Below are 21,370 nucleotides of genomic sequence, written 5' to 3' on the forward strand. Positions count from 1 at the left end.
GGGGATCTTCTTCGACACCGCGACAATCCACGCGGAACCTGGGTTTAATCTCCGGAATCTAGTTCAACAAATACTTCAGGTCTTCGTCCACCGATCTTGCCGTCAGAGTTGAAGTCTATTTTTGTTTGTGCGTGCTTAATTTTTCTTCTTGAAGCTCTTTCGTCTACTCCGACGTATCGGCGGACAACTTCTACACACCGATCGATCACGGAGGCCTTCTCTACTACTCCATCCAACTATGGCGCGCATGGCTCATGGTGGTTCTTTTCTTCGCACGTCCGGTACTGGCAACACTGGTGCATGCCTTCATCCCGGCGCGCTCCCGAGTTCTACAAGATATGCAGCGTGTCTCCTACTACTTCTACCACAACAAATTCCTCCTTCCGAGCGTCTTCCCGGGATCAACGACGACAGCGACCAAAACACCATCTACCTCAACTACATTCTACAAGGCGATTACATCAAACACGGCACCATCGCCATGACAACAACGGCTACATCGGCATCAAGGCTATACCACGTACTCGGCTTCTTCTCCAGTTGGACATCAAGGCTATACCACGTACTCGGCTTCTTCTCCAGTTGGACCGTCCGCGTTACTACCGATCCAACTGCGGGGGTGTTAGAGTATATCACATCTAGCCTATATTTGGTAGTTTAAGATTGTACTCCAATTCTATCTCTACTAAGCTTCTTGCCCTTCAAGTCTTCTCTACTATATAAACAGCCCGAGACACTCGATGTAATCACCAATTATCATAGATTCAATACTCAATTCTACAATGCACAAACCACATTTATTGCAAAGTTTCAATCCTTACACTATAAAAGAAAAAAAAATCGACCATGTAGCTTTTCTTCAACCAAATGTGACATGATTACATGTTACAACTCATGCACCACATTTTTATTCGAAAATGAGGTATACCCTGGTCTCTGCATTGATTCAACCGTAATACTCAAAAGATTCTGCCAACCAAACAGACCTATTAAGCAAACTCAGCTCATTAATTCATACTAACACGGAATAGACAAAAAGAAAAGTGAGTGTGACATAGCTTGCTCTTATTGCCTAACTGTTCAGCTTCTTATTCAAGTGCCCGTGCACTGGTCCAATAATAGATGAACATAATCCATGTTGTTTTGCACAAGAAAAAGTGAACAATGGTATACACAAGTTAGAGGCAAGTTTCTGGGACCTAATGAATAAACAACCTGTACCACGTTCCTGCAACCAAAACTCAGCCATGCACTTGCGCTTGCCCGTGCACATACAGAGAATGAGGGCATTCACTTTCTAAATCACATTCTTGATGCAGGCGTTTTGCATTCTCAAGAGACTTCTGCCTTGAAATGTGTTTTGGTATCAGCTACTTATTGGTGTTATCCACTACTGTATTTGGGAGAACTCTTGCTTGAAAACTCCTTGCTCTGTAAAAGGAAAGAATGATACAGCTTATCACTTGGCAGAACGAGATTGATCTTCTTTGGCAATAGAGCTATTGCAATAAATAAACCAAAGTTACCAATCAAAGCTAGTCAAATAGATTCCTTGGCTCTTGACTTAGTCAGGAAAATGACTAAGTCAGTCTGCATCATCTCTCTTCCTTTCTTATCTCAGATGTGGAACTGAAAAATTCTTTTGCTGCCAAAGCTCTGAAAGAGAACATAACATCGAAGGGAATAAAAACACTGTTGATTATAAGTTGGAATGCAAATAATACGTCACATTACTCATTACTAACAGTTGAAATCTGGAAAGGGAATTCTCAAAATATTTAATTTTACCTTCGAGCAATGGTGATGCACTCTCTATCGACAAAACCAATCAAGAGTCCTCCATCCTGATGATCAGAATGTTCTGAAACTACAGGAACTTGATCCACTCCATGAGAATCCATAATCTTTTCAGCTGTGGTAAGTGGCATCTGAGGTGTCACAGACCACATTTTACACCTAACGTCTCCACAAACATGAGATACCAGACAATCCTGTAGCTGTACCTGTACCTGTTCCAGCATTAACAGAGAATGTACAAAAATTAATGGCCATTGACAACAGACATTATATAAAGTTAGGCAAACTTAACATCCTCTGAATTACCATTTGACCTCTCAAGAAAATAAGAATCCCAACTTATTCCCACTGTTTATGTAAAACCTTTGAAGTTTGAAGTAAACATGAATCAAAACTTCAGCGTTGAGAAATACCTTTCCAAAACAATGTTGATAAATATGACAGATATAGCAATCCTATTAGGACATGGAGAGATGTGGCTAAGGGACTCATGTACTAACTCCATTCCATAAGGATCCTACTTTCACTGAAGGATGACAGGTAGCAAAACCAAAAAAAAAAAAAAAAAGGCCATAGACGACCCAATCCAAGTAATCACTAATCAATAGAACCCGACCAAGCTAGAAATAATTAGGACGCCATAGGATCAGAGCCTAGGTTATTCTTTAGGGCAATACTTGTATATGGGAAGGATCTAAAGGTCCTAAGATGATAGTTTGTTAGTTGTTATGTGATTTATTTATTTTTGAAATGGGAAGCTTAGCCCCAGCCTCTGCATCAAAGTGGTGCACACAGCCTTCAATTATGTGATGGTTTGTGAGTTGCTTATTTCATGTATCTGAATTGTAATGTGGTGTACAGGGTTAGACTGAGTACCGTACGCTTTTGGTTCTGAATCCAAACAGCCATATGGAAGCAACTACTACATATGCTATATTTGTAATGTGGTGTACACGTTAGACTGAGTATCAGTTAAAAAAGTTAGACTGAGTATCAGTTAAAAATAAAGGGTTAGACTGAGTATGGTGCCCTTTGGTTCTGTATCTAGAAGCATATGGAAGCAAATCCAGAATAGGCATATGGATTCTCTAAAAAAAAGGCATATGGAAGCAACTAAATTCTACTACATACACTAGTATATGTAAAATGAAACTGAGGCAGGTGGTGTTCTGTTACTTGAAACCAATACTAACGGAAAGAAGGGTCCATGAATAAGACAATGGCATATCTGATAGGCTAAAACCATCAAGGTTCAAGAAATTGATGAAATGAACCAGTGGAAAATGGTTGTTATTCTCACCTCAGTTTGCATCCTGGTGGTTTTAGAAGTTCTGCAGAAATCTTGGAAATCTTTTAGTGTTAGCAAGCCTACTAGAGATTTATTGCTCTCAGTGATCATAACAAAGGGTTGCTTCTCCGCAAGCATAAGATTTAGTGCCTCGACTACTGAAGTTTTCACTGAGACAGAAATACATTTAGTTTTCATAGCCTCGGCAACATTAAGATTTTCCAGCATGTCAGAATCTCTGGCATCATAGACACAAAGTGAGCTTTCAAGTTTACATAAGTCTGCGGTAGAATCAGAACTATCCGCAGAAGTGGCTTGTTGAGTTTGAGAGGACACAATTTTGCCCTCTAAGAGAGTTCTTGTTTTCTCCTCCGAAAAATCCAGCTTGGCCTTACTGCTCGTGGAGAACCTTTGAGGAGAAGCAATCCAAGATGATAGTCCAACAGCACCAAGCAAAGGTAGAACTATACGATAGTCCTGTGTAAGCTCGAACAGTAGAAGGACAGATGTCAGAGGCACCTTGCATACACCGGCAAGTGTAGCTGCCATACCTACCTGCAAAGATGAGAAAAAGGAAAACACGCATAAACAATGGTAGCATTGATTGCTTAATATCCTCAGCAGTATAGCAGAACATAAGAGTACAACTGGCAAAAAGTTAAAATGAAAAACTGCTGAGCAGTGACTACAAAATAATCAGGAGAGATGGGAATGCCACCACATATGAGTATTATTAGCCGTACATACAGAGAGAGAGAGAGAGAGAGAGAGAGAGAGAGAGAGAGAGAGAGAGATCGAAGTGCTCCCTCCGTTGCAAAGTTTACAAAGTTTGATTCTTGAGATCTACTGGTCCTCTCCAAGAAACAATGGAAGGAGTAGTTGCCCAGAAGAAAGATAAGATTGCTTTGATGGACATATTACCAGGCCATATGCTTGAGGTGATGCCACGTCTAGGAAAGGGACATGAAACAGTGCTTCAGATCCAGTAAATGTAAACCTCATAAACTTCCCATATGCCATGCCTGTAGCTGCACCAATAAAAAGGGATGGTGCATAATAACCCCCAACCAATCCAAAAGCCCTGCACAAAGATGTCGCCAATATTTTTACTCCAATGAGCTGAACCAATACAGATGCTGAGAGACCACTCGTAAAAGGCCGTGATTCCAGTAAAATATCAACATTCTCAAAGCCCCAGTACAGAACTTCGGGGTACATAAGAGCTAGAAGACCAACAATAAGGCCACCCAAGGCAGGGGATGCAGCCCTCGGTAATCCAGTTGCCTTTTGTAAACTTTCAACCGTGTCCATAGTTAGTGCTGTACACCTAGATAGTGTGATTGAAACCAAGCCACAAAAGACGCCCAGCAAGAGATACAGAGGAAGTTCTGACATTTATGAAGTCATGTATAAATATCCTCATACTTTCATTCTCTGGATCATAGAAAACAAATTGTAAAAAGAAGATACCATTTGAAGTCACTAAGACCAACCTATAATTGGGAGGATTGTAATTTGTAGGGGCTTATATGACTATAAAAGGCCAAACAAATTGTAAAACAGCAGATGGCTTTAGGAGAATCAGGTATTCAAGAACCAAACTGCGCAACTGGGAGCCAACTGATCCAACTTTAGCAACTTTTCAGAGTTTTTCGTTTGGTGTCCTATTTTAATGCTATCTTGTAATAAAACACATGGCCGTGTGCATCCGAGGATGCAGAGCCGGGAGGCTGGTCATTCCTTTTCGAAATAAATTGGTTGAGGGCATGACATATTTTATTTTGACATATTAGTTATTTGGGAAGTGTTATGCAGTAGGAAGAAGTTATAACAGAAGATAATTCATCATAAGAAATGTGACACCTAACCGCAAATACCGCAGAATATACTCTGTATTCATACAGAAAGCTGCAAATATCAATTATAGTGAAGACAAGGTACCAGTCGGAGAGCGAAAATCATATTCTGGAACAGTGAAAGCAGGATCAGAACCAAGACCAATCTCTGAAACAACAGACGCTATCACTGCACTGAGGATCACCATAGGTGTTGAATTGGAAAGGGATGAAGAAGCCTCAGATGAAGGCCACAAAACAGACTCCACCGCAAAGAAACACCCAGCAACAGCAGCATTGAAACCTAAAATACAAGGAAATCACCTGAAAATATGAGTAAGATGGAATCAGAAAGCAGAAGGCGCAGTTTTTTTTTTACTTTGTCTGCTGGACATGTTGATCATTTCAGAGTACTCATAACAGGTGATTTTTTTTCTCAACAAACCATAACAGGTAAATCTAATACTTGCTGCTGGTTAAAGGTAGGTGACAATGTGACATAGGAACATGTCCCATAAATTCCACCAAGCGATGCAACCATGCAGCTAAGTTATAGCTATCTTCACTCTTATAAAGATCAGAAGTTGGTGGCGATCCATTCACCCTTATGAGATTACCTCTTTAGCTGGCAAGAAATCAATTACCATAATTATCATATATTTTATGTAGTAGACATGTATTGTTAACTTTTGATTAATTGTTTAGATTATTATATAATTATAAGTAAAAAAATTAGTTCGCAAAAAGTGAAAGACTATGATGACAAAAGGGCAACAGCTCAATCGATGTAGAAAATATTTGTAGTGGCGCACGAGCATTTGGCTGGTCAGTACAAAAACCTATAGAGTATAGGTAATTAAGTAATTACTAATTGCAATAGGCAAGCAACAACAACAGCAACATCAAATCCTTTTTCCCACGCAAATTGTGGTAGGCTAATTGCAATAGGAAAGCATCGAAATGAAAATATACGTGGAGAAAATTTTCTACAGTGAACTGGAATTCTGATGATTATATAACATGTTGGTTCAAAATTATTTGAAATAATAAATATGAATAAGTCAGGTAAAATATCACATGCTTACACGGTTACCCCATGGTTAATGCATCATATCTATAGCAAAAACCTTGCGATAAAATATATGAACAAGAAGGGATCACAAATTTACCCGATGCAATGCCAGCTGCTGACCCAGCTGCCACAAGAGACAGCTTCTTTCCCCCTTCCCACCCAAACACATTTCCAAATCCTTTCGCTATAGCAGAACCTATCTCGACACTGGGTCCCTCAGGCCCCAAAGAGTTGCCAGTTCCGAGCGTGAAAGATGCTGCCACAGCTTTCAAGAATGGCCTAAATACACCCTTTATATTAGATACAGTGCCATCTGAGTTCGTTTTGATAGAACTTCTTAGCGTATTCAACCCTCCAACTATGATGCCTCCACTGACTGGAACAAGTATCACCCTCTGCCAAATTTCACCAGTGGGTTCCTCCCTCAACCACGAAGCGCCTCGTAACGGTATGCCATCCCAAAGCAGGTCACGTATTTCATGAACCTGTGACAAAAGAATACAAATTAACATCTCAAGCAGCAATAACAGATACTTAAACTTTTTCGAGAAAACACAAAAAGCCTTTGCGTTTCATTTCATTGAAAAGAGAGAGTTTTACAAGACTCCTAGGAAGTAAAGAAATACAGCTCAGTGAACGTCGCAGGTCTGCGGCAGAAGCTATCTCGGACCGGGGGCACCGGCTCTAGCCAAAAGCGCAGCTTCATCTTTGATGCGCGAGACAATGGCGTCGTCAGTAGGTTGGGCACCGTCGAAGACGCATTTGTTAGAAGTGTGATGGAGGCCAGGCGCTTGCGCATTGGTTTCAGCGTCTCACGTTTGACGCCGTGCCACCATTCGATCAGCAATGCTTGTCGCTCCGGTGGTTGGCAGGGCACACGGAGCCAAGGTAGGACGTGCCAGACCTGACGGGAGAAGGGGCAAGCCGTCAGCAGGTACGGTATGGTTTCCAACTCCTGATCACAGAGGAGACACCGTGGGTGGTGTTGGAGTCATCTGCGTTGCAATCGTGCCGCTGTCCAGCAGATACTTAAACTAACAGTATGAATATAACACTGACTTCTCATGGTAGCAAAATGTACCCAAAATGCCAAATTTTCAAACTGTATCATTTGGACTTGACACCTGCAGCTTCGGGTTCATCCATATTTTGATGAACACCTGCAGCATCCGGAATTTGGACCCTTACCAAAGACGGGGTGTCACATCCTGTACCGTGGCATAACATCTCGTCATGATAAACTTGACACATTTTCAGCCTAAGACCATGTTGGCCAGGCACCGTGAATCAGGTCGAATACTCGAATGGTAGGAAAGGGAACCAAAGGGGGGGTACATGAAAGAGTTTGGAGTTACCTTGCTTGGTTTATTCATTGGCACAACTCCCTCTCATGTATATGAGGCAGTCTAAACAGATACTCTGACCCAACTTCCTAACAAATTCCAAATTCAGAATTCAACCCATATAACTTTAAGGCGTCAATAGCCATAGCAAGCAATCAAATTGTTCAGCTAGGAATGGTTGCTTCCAAGCTGGTAGTATCCTAGGCCCAGGTGGACCAGTGTTGGCATCGTGTCCCAGCTAGACACGGCTCTTTTGTCAATTTGGACATTTCATGGGGCTATCGTAATTTGAGGTGGCAGAAATAGTTAGGCTTTCGGAATTAACCATGTGTGTTGGAGAAATGAGCACAATGATTCTGAGTCTCAAATATTTTTGTGCATTCCTATATTCAGCATCAATGTCCATCCAACCCTATTAATACAAACCTAATCGGGCTAGAACTTTGGCAGGGATGAGGAAGGTGGCCCTCATTTTTAAGGGGAAGGAGAAGTATATATCTGAGGAACATGGTTAATAGTTTACCAGTTAACACTTTGCTATATTCGCTTCAGCAACCAACCCATATACTGTACATACAAGTTCGCACGGACTCGTGAATCTATTTCAAAATTTGGGAAGAATCAAACTAGAGTCAGTCGGTTAGCAAGCGGGTACCGAGAGGTTGAAGAGGACGACGGAGACGCCGGTGAGAAGGCCGACGAGGCAGGCGGCGAGCGTGACGAGGTCGAGGCCTGGCGCCATCTCCTCCACGGACGCCTTCAGCTGCTCCCCCCGCCGAGCCTCGGCCTCCTCGTCCGCCGCTCCGCACCGAACCCGAAGGCGCACGCCCCCGCGCCGGCTACCGGGCAGCAAGGGGCGGACCGCGGCGTGGAGGAGACGGGGAGGAGGCGGATACGCGGACGAGGCGAGCAGGAGACGCGGGGAGCACGGGGACGTCGCTGCTGGCGCCATGGATTCGAAATTGCGGGAACTGTTGCCCGGACTGATAACCGACTACCTCATCACCATCAGTGCTTCGAGGCAAAGCGCCTCCTGGGATTTTGGCCTTTCCGGACGGAAGGGGCCGTTTTTTGCAGTTCAGTTTCTTCTCGCCATATTGTGGTGGACATGAAGCCGCTACGTGCTCCATTATCCTCTCTTTGTCTCCTTTTCTTTTAGCTTCTCCCTCTATTACAGGGAAGAAGAATATATAGCCGGTTTATCAATGGAAAACCGGCCAAACAACGGTACAAACACCTTCGCTGACCGTTGGGTACACATATATACCCACAGAAGATGCACACACGCCACAAAAGCGTATTGAGATTGCCCACCAGCGTCATCACTCTGCAACAAGTCTGACTTCCCGGAAGAAGAGACCAACAAAGAAGACCTTGCGGAAGTGGCACTGTGAAGCTCAAGCCGGCCTAAACCAAATAGGAGGCTCCTCGTGTACGAGATGGCAGCTCCGACTCTGATGACAAGCTCCGGAGTTGCGGATGCATGCCACACCGAAGAAGAAGTTCGCCTGGACAACCCCTTGCTGGTCATCGTACGATGACCAAATGAAGAGGCTCCAAGAAAATGGCAGTTCCGACTCCATAGCAAGCGAAGACCAACATAAAGAAACTCGGAGAGGCCGGGCTAGGAAGCCAACTAACCATCACTCGTCAACGTAGTCATCGCCACACAAGCCACCACACGAAACTCCCGCACCATTGGTTGGTCATCTGCCAACCATGTTGTTGGGTGCGTACAACGCACAAGAAGTGCAGATGAGATCGAGATCTTCTAGATGACGCCCCAAAGGAGGTAAGTAATGTGAGATGACGTCCATCACCCGATCTAACTGTGTCAAAAATTTAACCCGAAGAGCCTAATTTGAACGTGGAGGTCAACAAAACTCCATGACGCTGCCTTCAATGAGGAGAACGACGCCGCGGGCGCCATCACCATTGGTGGGTCATAGCTGAGCATACTTTTGACTGGAGCTTCAAGGCCTCCACGGGCCCGCACACACCTGATGGGACGAATGCATAGCCGCTGGCGAAGTCGTCGGGCCAGATCCTACCAAATCTGACGCCCACCACTAGGGCACCATTGACGAGCCATCAGTAGCCATTAGGCCACTGACTCGTGCCAAGAGGATCCATATAGCAGGAGGAGCCGTGGCATGGGTATACCATATTGGGTATTCAACGTTGCTATCCCTGGTACGGATCCAGAAAGGAGCACGCAAGGCCCATGAGGTCTGGAGGAAAGTTGAAGCCCAGGAACTATATAGAATAAGCAAGTATAGGTCCTTATCGGGTAAACCGACATGTAATGAGTAACTGAAAGATCGAGATGTCGCCTAGAGGGGGGGGTGAATAGGCAATTACAAACTCTTACGGATTTGTCTTGTAAGAATGCGGAATTAAACTATCGTTTAGTTTACAAGCACAAACCCTAAATATGCTAAGCTCAACTAAGTGTAACAATAGCAACTAGAGCTAAGCAAGATAGGCACAAGATATATGTAGCACAAGTGATAGTAAGATATATGTACTTCAATCACGATGGCTATCACAAGGAAAGAGAGCTCGGGTATAGAAATAACCGAGGTACGCGGAGACGAGGATGTATTCCCGTGTTCCCTTGCTTTGCAACAAGGTACGTCACGTTTGGAGGAGTGGAGGTCCCACGAAGGATTCCCCGCGCCACGAAGGCTCACCCTATTCTCCGAGCCACACCCACGAAGGATAATGGCCCTTTCCTTATGGTTAGCTTTTCCTCCGCTCCGGAGATGGCAAGCTCCACAACCACTTCACAAGCTCCACGAAGGAGAAGCCCGGGCCCCTTCACAATCTTCCACGAAGAGATCACCGGGACACCAACCAAGCCAACTAGGAGGTCACCCTCCAAGAGTAACAAGCTCACGGTCTCTCACTCGAACAAATCGTGGTGGAGAGCTCAACACTATGCAATGATGCAAAGCAAGAACACCGGAGGTGTTCAAGTCCTTCACACTCAAATCCCACCAAAGCAACGAATGCTAGGATGAGATTGGAGAGGAAGAACAAGGGGGAAAGTCAACCAAAGACTCCAAGATCTAGATCCCAAGAGATTCCCTCACTTAGAGAAGAAATGGTTTGGTGGAAGTGTAGATCTAGATCTCCTCTCTCAAATCCTCAAATATGAGCAAGAATGATTGGAGGAATCAAGGGAGAGAGCAACTTCTTCAAATGCAACAATGGAGGTGAGAGAAAGGGGAAGAAGTTCTTGTCTCAAGGTAGGAGAAAGGTATTTATAGTGGGGGAAGAAGAAATAACCGTTGGGGAAGAAACGGGGTGAAAAACGCATAAAAACGCCCAAAAAAGACAGCCCAGCCGGCCAGCAGGCCGGCCGACCGGAGCCTGGGCCGGAGAGGCCGGTGGCCTGCCCGGTCGGACCGGCCCACCGACCGGGGCTGGGCAGAGGCGCGCTGGGCGGCAGAACTCCCTCAGGCGCGCGGGGGGAGCGGCCCAAGCCGCATGGGCCTCGGCGCGTGGAGGCGGCCCGGTGCGGATCCGGCTGGGCCGGGGAGGCAGCCAGGCCAGCCAGGCCACGGGCTGAGGGCGAGGCCGGTTCGGGCGGCCTCCGGTTGGACCGGACTGGCAGCTGGGCTGGCCGGTGTGTGGGCCGGTGGCCGCCCGGTCGACCGAGTGGGCCGGCGTGCGGCCCGGCAGGCCGGGCGGCAACCGGGCAGCCGTCCCCTTTTTTTCTTTTTCTTTTTCTTTTTCTTCTTTTACCTTTTCTTTAATAACTATTGCTCCCGAACTCCGATTGACATGAAACAAATTCCGTTGGAAAGATAATAACAAATGCCATCCAATAGAAAGTGCAAACTCAAGAAATTATAGGAGGGGATTTTATCATGAATATAAAAGGGTAGAACCTTATACCATGAATAACCGGTAAAATCACCCAACCTCGAAAACGCAATAGAAGATGCATGCGAACTCCGTTTTCGATGAACTTGGGCTTGTTGTAAAGCTACCAACAAGCTCAAGAACCTCACATAGAGAAACACCAAGAAGCAATAAGGATATGCAAAGTATGCAAAGAGTTGAGCTCCCTAAGACGATGTGATCAAGTTACTCAACCGAAAGCCCCTCTTAATAGTGCGGCTATCTATCCTATAATCCGGTCTCCCAACATCCACCTTGAGACCGGTAAAAGGAAAACCTAGCAAGGCCATACCTTTGCCTTGCGCATCCCGCTTGATCTTGATGATAACTCTTCAAGCTTCACTCAATCCGGAATGCCTCTCTTGACCAATGTTGCTTCGTGAAGACTCACAAATGCTCCCCCATACACTATGATGGGAAAGCTCCATTGATACACATCTTCACAAGTCCATTATCATCAAATGAACGGCAAGCTTCAAGTATGTGATTCACTTGAGACGCTCATCTTGAACTTGCCCAACTCAACCTTGTATCTTCACATACTCACATAAGATAGAGCATTGCTTAATATTGAGTTCCACATAAGAACTCCATCTTCATTTCTTATTATTGATCATATCACATATATATATATATATATATCTTCATACCGATGATCTTGATGCCAATACACAAGATATACCTTTATCTTCATGGCATCCATACTTGAATCCAACACATGGAGAGCAAGTAGTACCTATGGAATATTCCTTCATATAAACTCAATGAAAACATTAGTCCATAGGGGTTATCATTAATTACCAAAACCACACATAGGGGCAATGTACCCTTACAATCTCCCCCATTTTGGTAATTGATGACAATCACAATAAGAGGGTTTATATGATGAATATTAGTGACAAGTACGCAAGTTATCCGAGAATAAGTTGTATACAAGAGGTTGTATTTGATATGGTCAAGTAACACAAAGCTACTAGCCCATATCAAAAACCGGCTCTACTCACACAACTACAACAAATGCAATGGATGTGAGTAGAACCAATATATATAGAGAAAACTCCCCCACAATGTATGCACGTGTGATGAACATGAATTCATTGCATACATTGTCAAGAATAAACTTTGGGATAGTTTCCACTATATATATACAACCATGCAAGACATATAAATATGGAATGCATGAGAGGCAAAACACTTAAGCACAAACCAGACTTAAGTATAAAACCATTCCCTTAAAACCCTCTAAACTTCTCCCCCATTGGCATCGATTGTCAAAATGGGTGAAAAATGTAGAAGGCCAATATAATGTGAGATCCTCCCCAAAGTGTGCACTTCTCATAATTTGAGTGGAATCAAGTGCACATATCCAATGATGAATACTTGAAGGAAGTCAAACTATATTGAGGATCAAAGATTGCATAAAGATAACATGGTGAAATGAGCAATCAAAGATCCACTTGGACAAACAAAGATATCATGATAAGAGAGATATAGTGCTCTAAAAATAAGAAAGCTCCCCAAGGTTCGTGCACAATTTATAATGTTTGCATTTGAATACAATATGCACAAACATGGAATCCTTACTCCCTATATATCATTTAGAGCACAACAAAGATAAAGAGAATATGCTTATCAAGAACAACTTGAGTCCAACAATTACGAGATATGAGTGCATGAAGAGAAACAAATAAACCAAGCACTCATAAATCTTCTTTACCAATAACACTAAAATCAAAAGGATAAGAAGATAGTTGGCAAAGAACAAGGATATCAAGGTGATGGATTAACGCTCTTATGTATATGAGTTTCTAAAGTGGAGAAAGTGATCCATAAAGAAACATGCACACACAAGAGGTTAACAAAATAGATAAGACAAGATATCCAAGATGAAGTCATAAAATATACCAAAGGATGTTTGCTTAAGAAGCATATATAGCCTATGGCTCCAATTTTCACTTATGGTATATGAATGAACTTCAACCAAGTTAAACATCAAAAACATCACAACTAACAATAAGGGAAGTAGAGCTAGTTGGAGTGTTTTGAGAAAGGCAACAAGTATCATAAATATGGATTTATTTTGCAATTTCATCAATATTGCACACAAGAGCTCTTTGAGGAATTGATATGCAATAAATTGCTAGAGGGCATATTTGTGATAGGTGAATCATACAATATGATATATATATAACCTATCATATGCATCTTCTCAAATTACTCAAATGTTCAATAAGAAGTTTTTACTTTTAAAAGGGTTTTTCAAGAACCGCAATATTTTTGAAATAGATAATTTCATGCCAAGATACAACCTACAAGAGGTTGGATGCTATATGAGAGTGCATGAATAAGATACTTGTTACCGAGATGGCAATGGCTTGATGTAGTAGATAAGAGTTCATCGATCATCCTAGCTTGACTCCAATCCTCATATGGTGACAACACCTTCCTTATAGATGAGACAAGCCTCCATTGCATCTCCAATGTACCTAAAACATTATTCAAGTACATCTTGGTCCCCAAACTTATTGGGTCCAACATGGTTAGACTAACCACAATATATAGGACACACTCCATATAAACATATGCATATTTAGATGAAGTTTGAATTTCATGCACATCTTAGCCATTTAGGATTTGATGGAGTATATCCTACATAATGGATCGAAAGAAAGCAAGCATGCTACAAGAATAAACAAATTACATATAAGCATGCACCAAAACTTTTAAAGATCCAAGAAAGATATACTTTGGACAAAACACCAAAAGAATTAAACAAGGCATAGAGGTGCCACAAAACAAATTTGTTGTCCAAGTTATATCTAAGAAGCAAACCACAAAAGATTTGTTCAACAAAGTTCAACAAATGAACTAAGAAGAAACCATTGAGCATAGAGGATGAAATAAAGCAAACATGCTCAAAGATTTATCTCATTCAAGCTAATGAAATATGTAAGAAGGAATGAGATAGCAAACTCCCCAAAAGAGCAAGGTTCGAACAAATAAACCAAACCCTCACTTTTCACAATGGCACAATGTACCGTAAAGAAAAGCTATGTATTCCAAAACAAACACTTGATATGAATCAAGAGGATTTATCAAAAGATTTTTCAAAGGGACAAGGAAGCCATATGGGAGATATAAAGATTTCTTGGAAATAAGAAAAGGAAGTAAGAAACAATCCAAGGTGAAGATGATCCAAAATTCAACCACATACAAGGTTATCAATTGTCAAAGACAATGAGTATATTGGAAATAATTTCCGGTGGAGTATTGACAATGATAGTAAGGATCAACTTCACAATAAAAGGCATAGGATAAGTATATAGAATTAGGCACTATGCACGGATGAAGATTCTTGATAACTTCAACTAGTCACACAATCACGCACGGCAATGATTAGAATAACTTGAAGCAAACGGTGTCCCAAATAAGATATAGAGATATGTATTTGAGGAAAAACTGCACCAAGAATTACTTATTCAAACAAGGGCACACAAGATGAGTAGTAAAATATTTTTATTAGGAATAGAGCTTGTTTGAGCAAACATGCCACCTAGGAACAAGATAATTAAGAGCATCAACTCTAAGTGGCAAAACCTCATATGTTCACATTTTCTAGGCTTGTGATATGTACAAAACATATTACTCCCCCATAATGTGATAAAACATTTCTTCTAAATAAGAGGCAATCTAAAATTCAACTAGAGATGATTAATGGATATTTAGAATTTGAATTTCTCATGAGTATGGCACACCACATAGTGACTAGATAATCTTGCAATATCAATACCAAGTGGTGGTACCCATGTACACACATTTTAAAGAAAGAGCGATGCACAAAGCATATCACTCCCCCAAAATGGGATGTTCCATTAATCACTTCAAAGAGAGCCAAATAAGATATCATCACGATGCATTAGGCTCAAAACAATACACAAGTATATGATGAATCAAACAAACATACTTGAATACACAAGATAGGCAAGTAAGACACAACACATACATACACATATTTGGTACAAAACCAAACATGCAAAGGGGGGCAAGTAACTTACAATAAACATGAAGAGTTGAAGTACAAGTTACCGCAAAGAGGAACATTGGATATAAGATATAGATGATAATCCATACGACTTGGCTTGGTAAAAATATAATATATGAAGATCCCTTAATTCTTCATGAAGTAGCCAAGTCTCCAATGACCTCCACTTGTACCTATTGATCAAGTTTGAGATTGTTGGTCCCCAACCAATTTGGGTCCTAAGAGGTTAGTCACAATAGGCTTGGCAACCCAAATGGTTCTTTTCTTGAAACCACTTTGAGTTCCAACAAACTTGGCAAACACATTGCCATCCTTATCCTTCCCTAGAGAATAATCATCATCAACAATTATAGGGTTAGATAAGGTACCACCTAAGCAAGAAGAAGCAAAGTGCCCCTTCTCACGGCATAAGTAGCAAGTGTTCCCCTTTCTCTTCTTTATTGATTTCTTCTCTTGGGGAACAATATCTTGATTCTTCTTGGGAAGTGGCCTATCTTCAACTTGAGGTCGAGCATGAGCTTGACCTTTACCTTGTGGCCGTTTCCCTTGTTGTTTCTCACTCAAGTGCTTCTTCTTTTTCTTCAATGGGCATGATCTAACATGATGCCCTTCAACCTTGCACTTGAAGCAAACCAACTTGGCCGGATCATTGATTTTATCTTGGCCCTTCTTCTTGTTGCTCTTGCTCTTGGACTTGTTCTTGTTATTGGAGTTGAATCCAAGTCCACTCTTGTCATTGGGGGATTGTTGCATACTTAGCATCTTGTCAAGTGCGGATTTCCCTTCATGACGCTTTTCCAAGTCTTTCTTCAAAGAAAGGACTTGGGCCTCGAGCTCTTTGATTTCCTCTACATGGTTAGTAGAAATACAAGTACTAGAGGAAGTAGAAGCTTCATTGTTAGAGCAACAAGGCAAAGTGAGTAATCCAACACAAGGTGTATCACTAGTTTGACTAGATGGATTACAAGGACTAGCACATGGCAATATAACATTTATAGTAGAGATTGTGCTAACATCCATATGAGGCTCACAAGATGTTACCTTAGTGATACTTGCCTCATGAGCTAACTTTAGCCCATCATAGGAAATTAGAAGATCATCATGAGAGCTTGAGAGCTTTTTATGATTTTCTTCCAATTCCCTATAATTGCTAGTTAGCAACTCAAGTTGAGCCCTTAGCTCAACATTCTCCTCTAAGGTAGATGCTTCACAAGAATTAGAGTTAGTAGCACAAGCATCAACAATAGTTTTCTCATTTTCATGCATATAGGATTCAATTTTTTGTGTAAGCATAAAATTAGTATGCTTCTCATCTTTTAGCTCATGCTTGAGGAGAGTGAATCTCATTTCCTCATTTTCAACATGGGACTCCAACTTCACTATGGTTTCCCTATATTTATTCAAGGTATCCATAGAGTGTTCGAGATTAGCACGAGCTTCTTTATTACCATGAAGAGAAGCATATATCGTTGCCATATTATGCACCAAGGTATTATATTCTTCATCATTATCATCATCATCACTCTCATCATTAGAGGAAGTGTTAGGAGTCAAAGTAGGAGATACCTTTGATCCATTTGCCATAAGGCACATGTGCATACCGGAGGATGAAGATGAAGATATTCTTGAATCCTCATTTGAAATCATGTCTTGATCCATAGAGTGTTCGGTTTCCTCTACATTGTTAGTCAACAAACAACTAGAGGAAATATAAGCATTTTGATTATGGGAGCAAGACAAGGTAAGCATATCTTCATGAGATCTATGTAAGCAATTTACACATGATATGCAAGGACTATCAACACAAGCATGTAGGTCATTTTCAATGCTAGATGTGTTTAAATCCAAAGAGGAAGCATTACAATGGGATAGAGATGAAGAATCATCATTATTGAGCACAATATCAACATTGCAATTTTCCTCACCACTCACCATATCATTACCTCGTGTCTTGCTACACGTTGGTGAAGTGAAAGAAGATGATAACTCATCACGACCGGACGTGGAAGCAACTTAGAGTTCTTCATGATGTGAAGGGGAAGAGAGCTCCTCGGAGTCACCACCGACCAATTGAGAAGTGGATCCACCAAACATTTCCTTAAGCTTGATCCACATCTCATGAGACGATTTTCGCTTTATATATATCAAGAACCTACGAAAATCGGGTCTCAAAGAGAATAAAAACTCATTAGATACTTGAGCTTCAAGATGTAAGTTTTTCTCATCTTCTAAAGATAGATTTTGAGAATCCATCGGAGGAGAAAAACCGACATCTAGAAATTGCTCTATATGTGGACACAAGGTCCGAAGCTTACAAAGCAAGCAATTTCTCCACAAAAGATAATTTGTGCCATTAAAGACAATTGTGTCATTGTGCACTATACTAGCCGACATCTTTACTCTCAAGGCGGTGAAGCCTTAAACAAGGAGAGACCTTGCTCTGATACCAATTGAAAGATCGAGATGTCGCCTAGAGGGGGGTGAATAGGCAATTACAAACTCTTACGGATTTGTCTTGTAAGAATGCGGAATTAAACTATCGTTTAGTTTACAAGCACAAACCCTAAATATGCTAAGCTCAACTAAGTGTAACAATAGCAACTAGAGCTAAGCAAGATAGGCACAAGATATATGTAGCACAAGTGATAGCAAGATATATGTACTTCAAGCACGATGGCTATCACAAGGAAAGAGAGCTCGGGTATAGAAATAACCGAGGCACGCGGAGACGAGGATGTATTCCCGTGTTCCCTTGCTTTGCAACAAGGTACGTCACGTTTGGAGGAGTGGAGGTCCCACGAAGGATTCCCGCGCCACGAAGGCTCACCCTATTCTCCGAGCCACACCCACGAAGGATAATGGCCCTTTCCTTATGGTTAGCTTTTCCTCCGCTCCGGAGATGGCAAGCTCCACAACCACTTCACAAGCTCCACGAAGGAGCAGCCCGGGCCCCTTCACAATCTTCCACGAAGAGATCACCGGGACACCAACCAAGCCAACTAGGAGGTCACCCTCCAAGAGTAACAAGCTCACGGTCTCTCACTCGAACAAATCGTGGTGGAGAGCTCAACACTATGCAATGATGCAAAGCAAGAATACCGGAGGTGTTCAAGTCCTTCACACTCAAATCCCACCAAAGCAACGAATGCTAGGATGAGATTGGAGAGGAAGAACAAGGGGAAAGTCAACCAAAGACTCCAAGATCTAGATCCCAAGAGATTCCCTCACTTAGAGAAGAAATGGTTTGGTGGAATTGTAGATCTAGATCTCCTCTCTCAAATCCTCAAATATGAGCAAGAATGGTTGGAGGAATCAAGGGAGAGAGCAACTTCTTCAAATACAACAATGGAGGTGAGAGAAAGGGGAAGAAGTTCTTGTCTCAAGGTAGGAGAAAGGTATTTATAGTGGGGGAAGAAGAAATAACCGTTGGGGAAGAAACGGGGTGAAAAACGCATAAAAAACGCCCAAAAAAGACAGCCCAGCCGGCCAGTAGGCCGGCCGACCGGAGCCTGGGCCGGAGAGGCCGGTGGCCTGCCCGGTCAGACCGGCCCACCGACCGGGGCTGGGCAGAGGCGCGCTGGGCGGCAGAACTCCCTCAGGCGCGCGGGGGGAGCGGCCCAAGCCGCGTGGGCCTCGGCGCGTGGAGGCGGCCCGGTGCGGATCCGGCTGGGCCGGGGAGGCAGCCGGAGCCAGCCAGGCCGCGGGCTGAGGGCGAGGCCGGTTCGGGCGGCCTCCGGTTGGACCGGACTGGCAGCTGGGCTGGCCGGTGTGTGGGCCGGTGGCCGCCCGGTCGACCGAGTGGGCCGGCGTGCGGCCCGGCAGGCCGGGCGGCAACCGGGCAGCCGTCCCCTTTTTTCTTTTTCTTTTTCTTTTTCTTCTTTTACCTTTTCTTTAATAACTATTGCTCCCGAACTCCGATTGACATGAAACAAATTCCGTTGGAAAGATAATAACAAATGCCATCTAATAGAAAGTGCAAACTCAAGAAATTATAGGAGGGGATTTTATCATGAATATAAAAGGGTAGAACCTTATACCATGAATAACCGGTAAAATCACCCAACCTCGAAAACGCAATAGAAGATGCATGCGAACTCCGTTTTCGATGAACTTGGGCTTGTTGTAAAGCTAGCAACAAGCTCAAGAACCTCACATAGAGAAACACCAAGAAGCAATAAGGATATGCAAAGTATGCAAAGAGTTGAGCTCCCTAAGACGATGTGATCAAGTTACTCAACCGAAAGCCCCTCTTAATAGTGCGGCTATCTATCCTATAATCCGGTCTCCCAACATCCACCTTGAGACCGGTAAAAGGAAAACCTAGCAAGGTCACACCTTTGCCTTGCGCATCCCGCTTGATCTTGATGATAACTCTTCAAGCTTCACTCAATCCGGAATGCCTCTCTTGACCAATGTTGCTTCGTGAAGACTCACAAATGCTCCCCCATACACTATGATGGGAAAGCTCCATTGATACACATCTTCACAAGTCCATTATCATCAAATGGACGGCAAGCTTCAAGTATGTGATTCACTTGAGACGCTCATCTTGAACTTGCCCAACTCAACCTTGTATCTTCACATACTCACATAAGATAGAGCATGGCTTAATATTGAGTTCCACATAAGAACTCCATCTTCATTTCTTCTTATTGATCATATCACATATATATATATATCTTCATACCGATGATCTTGATGCCAATACACAAGATATACCTTTATCTTCATGGCATCCATACTTGAATCCAACACGTGGAGAGCAAGTAGTACCTATGGAATATTCCTTCATATAAACTCAATGAAAACATTAGTCCATAGGGGTTGTCATTAATTACCAAAACCACACATAGGGGCAATGTACCCTTACAGTAACCGGCCTAGGTTTGGACTTTGAGACCTAGCCCACTATATGAGGGCTAGGAGGTGCCATTGGGGAGGGGATCCAGAACCTTTGTTTTGCGACGCAGCATTGTAAAGCCTAGGTTCAATATAATCTCGGTGACTTTATTCTCCAGTCAATATACGTCAAATACCTCGTTTTTCTGACAAGTCGATGAAACCACCAGTGTACCTATTTTCCCTAAAACCCATATCCATACTTATGGGCATCGTCGAGAGGTTAACCCTCGTCAGGTTGGCACCCCACCCCGAGGGGACAAGCATAAGCCACAGAAAGCACCCGAGATCAACGCTTCCGAACCGGGGCAGAGGAAGTTGGAGCTCCACCACCGGAGGTGCAGCAGGAGGATCCACGGGTACGCAAGACGCCCACCTGACCACTAAGGGATGCCACACTGGCTGCCATGCAGGAGGGCGGGCCTCCCCGACCAAGGCAGAGCCACATGAGCATGAAGAGGCCCAGCCGCCATCCTCCACGTGAGCTTAGCCCGGTGGAGTCATCCAGCGGCGACGAGGAGGGGAGGAGCCTGAGAGAAGGGGGCGGGGGCGGGGCTAGGGTTTCCCCGGGCCGCCCTGGAGAGGACGTGGAGGTCGGGCTATGGATTCTTCCCCTATCATGGCATTTTCAAGATTGTTTACAAGTTATTTACACACAGGCAAGACCTGATAAACTAAAAAGAAATTGAAGTTCCCCACTTTGCCTCTCAGGCTATAATTGCATCGTGCTGTTTGGTAGAACGAGTCGTCCAAAGCTGTGGTCCTCCATAAATCAGTATGGGCGACTCGTTTGGACGCTTTGTTATTTCTTGTTTTCCACAAGATCAGCTTGGTATAAATTTGCGTGTAGTATTGTCGTTTCGGAGACTGTTGTTTAATGATTTCCATAAGATCAGGGTACAAGCTGCAAAGCAGATCGGCCAAATCTTGGAGGTAGTGTGGCATTGAACCGAAAATAGCAAGGAGAACGTGGGTCTAGGTGGACCCAGTTTTTTTTAAAACAAACACAAAAATGTTACTCTCTCCGATCCGTAATAAGCATCGTGATTTTAGTTTAAATTTGACAATTTGAACCAAAATCACGACGCTTATTATGGATTGGACAGAGTATTAAGTTTCAGACAATTTTAAAATAAATCACACATACATATTAATTAGTTTGATAGTTACCCGTGCAAAATTTCT

The 21,370-nt window shown here is 43.0% G+C and overlaps 1 protein-coding gene across 2 annotated transcripts; it reads right to left on the reverse strand.

Annotated features, from left to right (window-relative positions):
* Positions 1–1,065: 1,065 nt before the first annotated feature.
* LOC124667233 (chloride channel protein CLC-e-like) lies at positions 1,066–8,406 on the reverse strand. 2 transcript variants are annotated; one of them, XR_006991201.1, is made up of 8 exons: positions 7,991–8,406; positions 6,090–6,477; positions 5,027–5,224; positions 4,007–4,473; positions 3,098–3,640; positions 1,789–2,009; positions 1,527–1,656; positions 1,066–1,431 (listed from the first exon to the last, which is right to left on the reverse strand). XR_006991201.1 is itself a non-coding variant. In XM_047204539.1 (7 exons), the coding sequence occupies exons 1-7, from the start codon at positions 8,285–8,287 to the stop codon at positions 1,596–1,598; spliced, it is 2,175 nt and encodes a 724-aa protein (XP_047060495.1). In that variant the 5' UTR covers positions 8,288–8,406; the 3' UTR covers positions 1,066–1,595. The 2 variants fall into 2 exon arrangements, 1 of the variants encoding a protein (XP_047060495.1); XM_047204539.1 differs by having other exon boundaries at positions 1,066–1,656.
* Between the last annotated feature and the right edge of the window lie 12,964 nt (positions 8,407–21,370).

Source organism: Lolium rigidum, chromosome 6, assembly GCF_022539505.1.
Source record: "Lolium rigidum isolate FL_2022 chromosome 6, APGP_CSIRO_Lrig_0.1, whole genome shotgun sequence".
In the NCBI taxonomy this organism is placed as follows: domain Eukaryota; kingdom Viridiplantae; phylum Streptophyta; class Magnoliopsida; order Poales; family Poaceae; genus Lolium; species Lolium rigidum.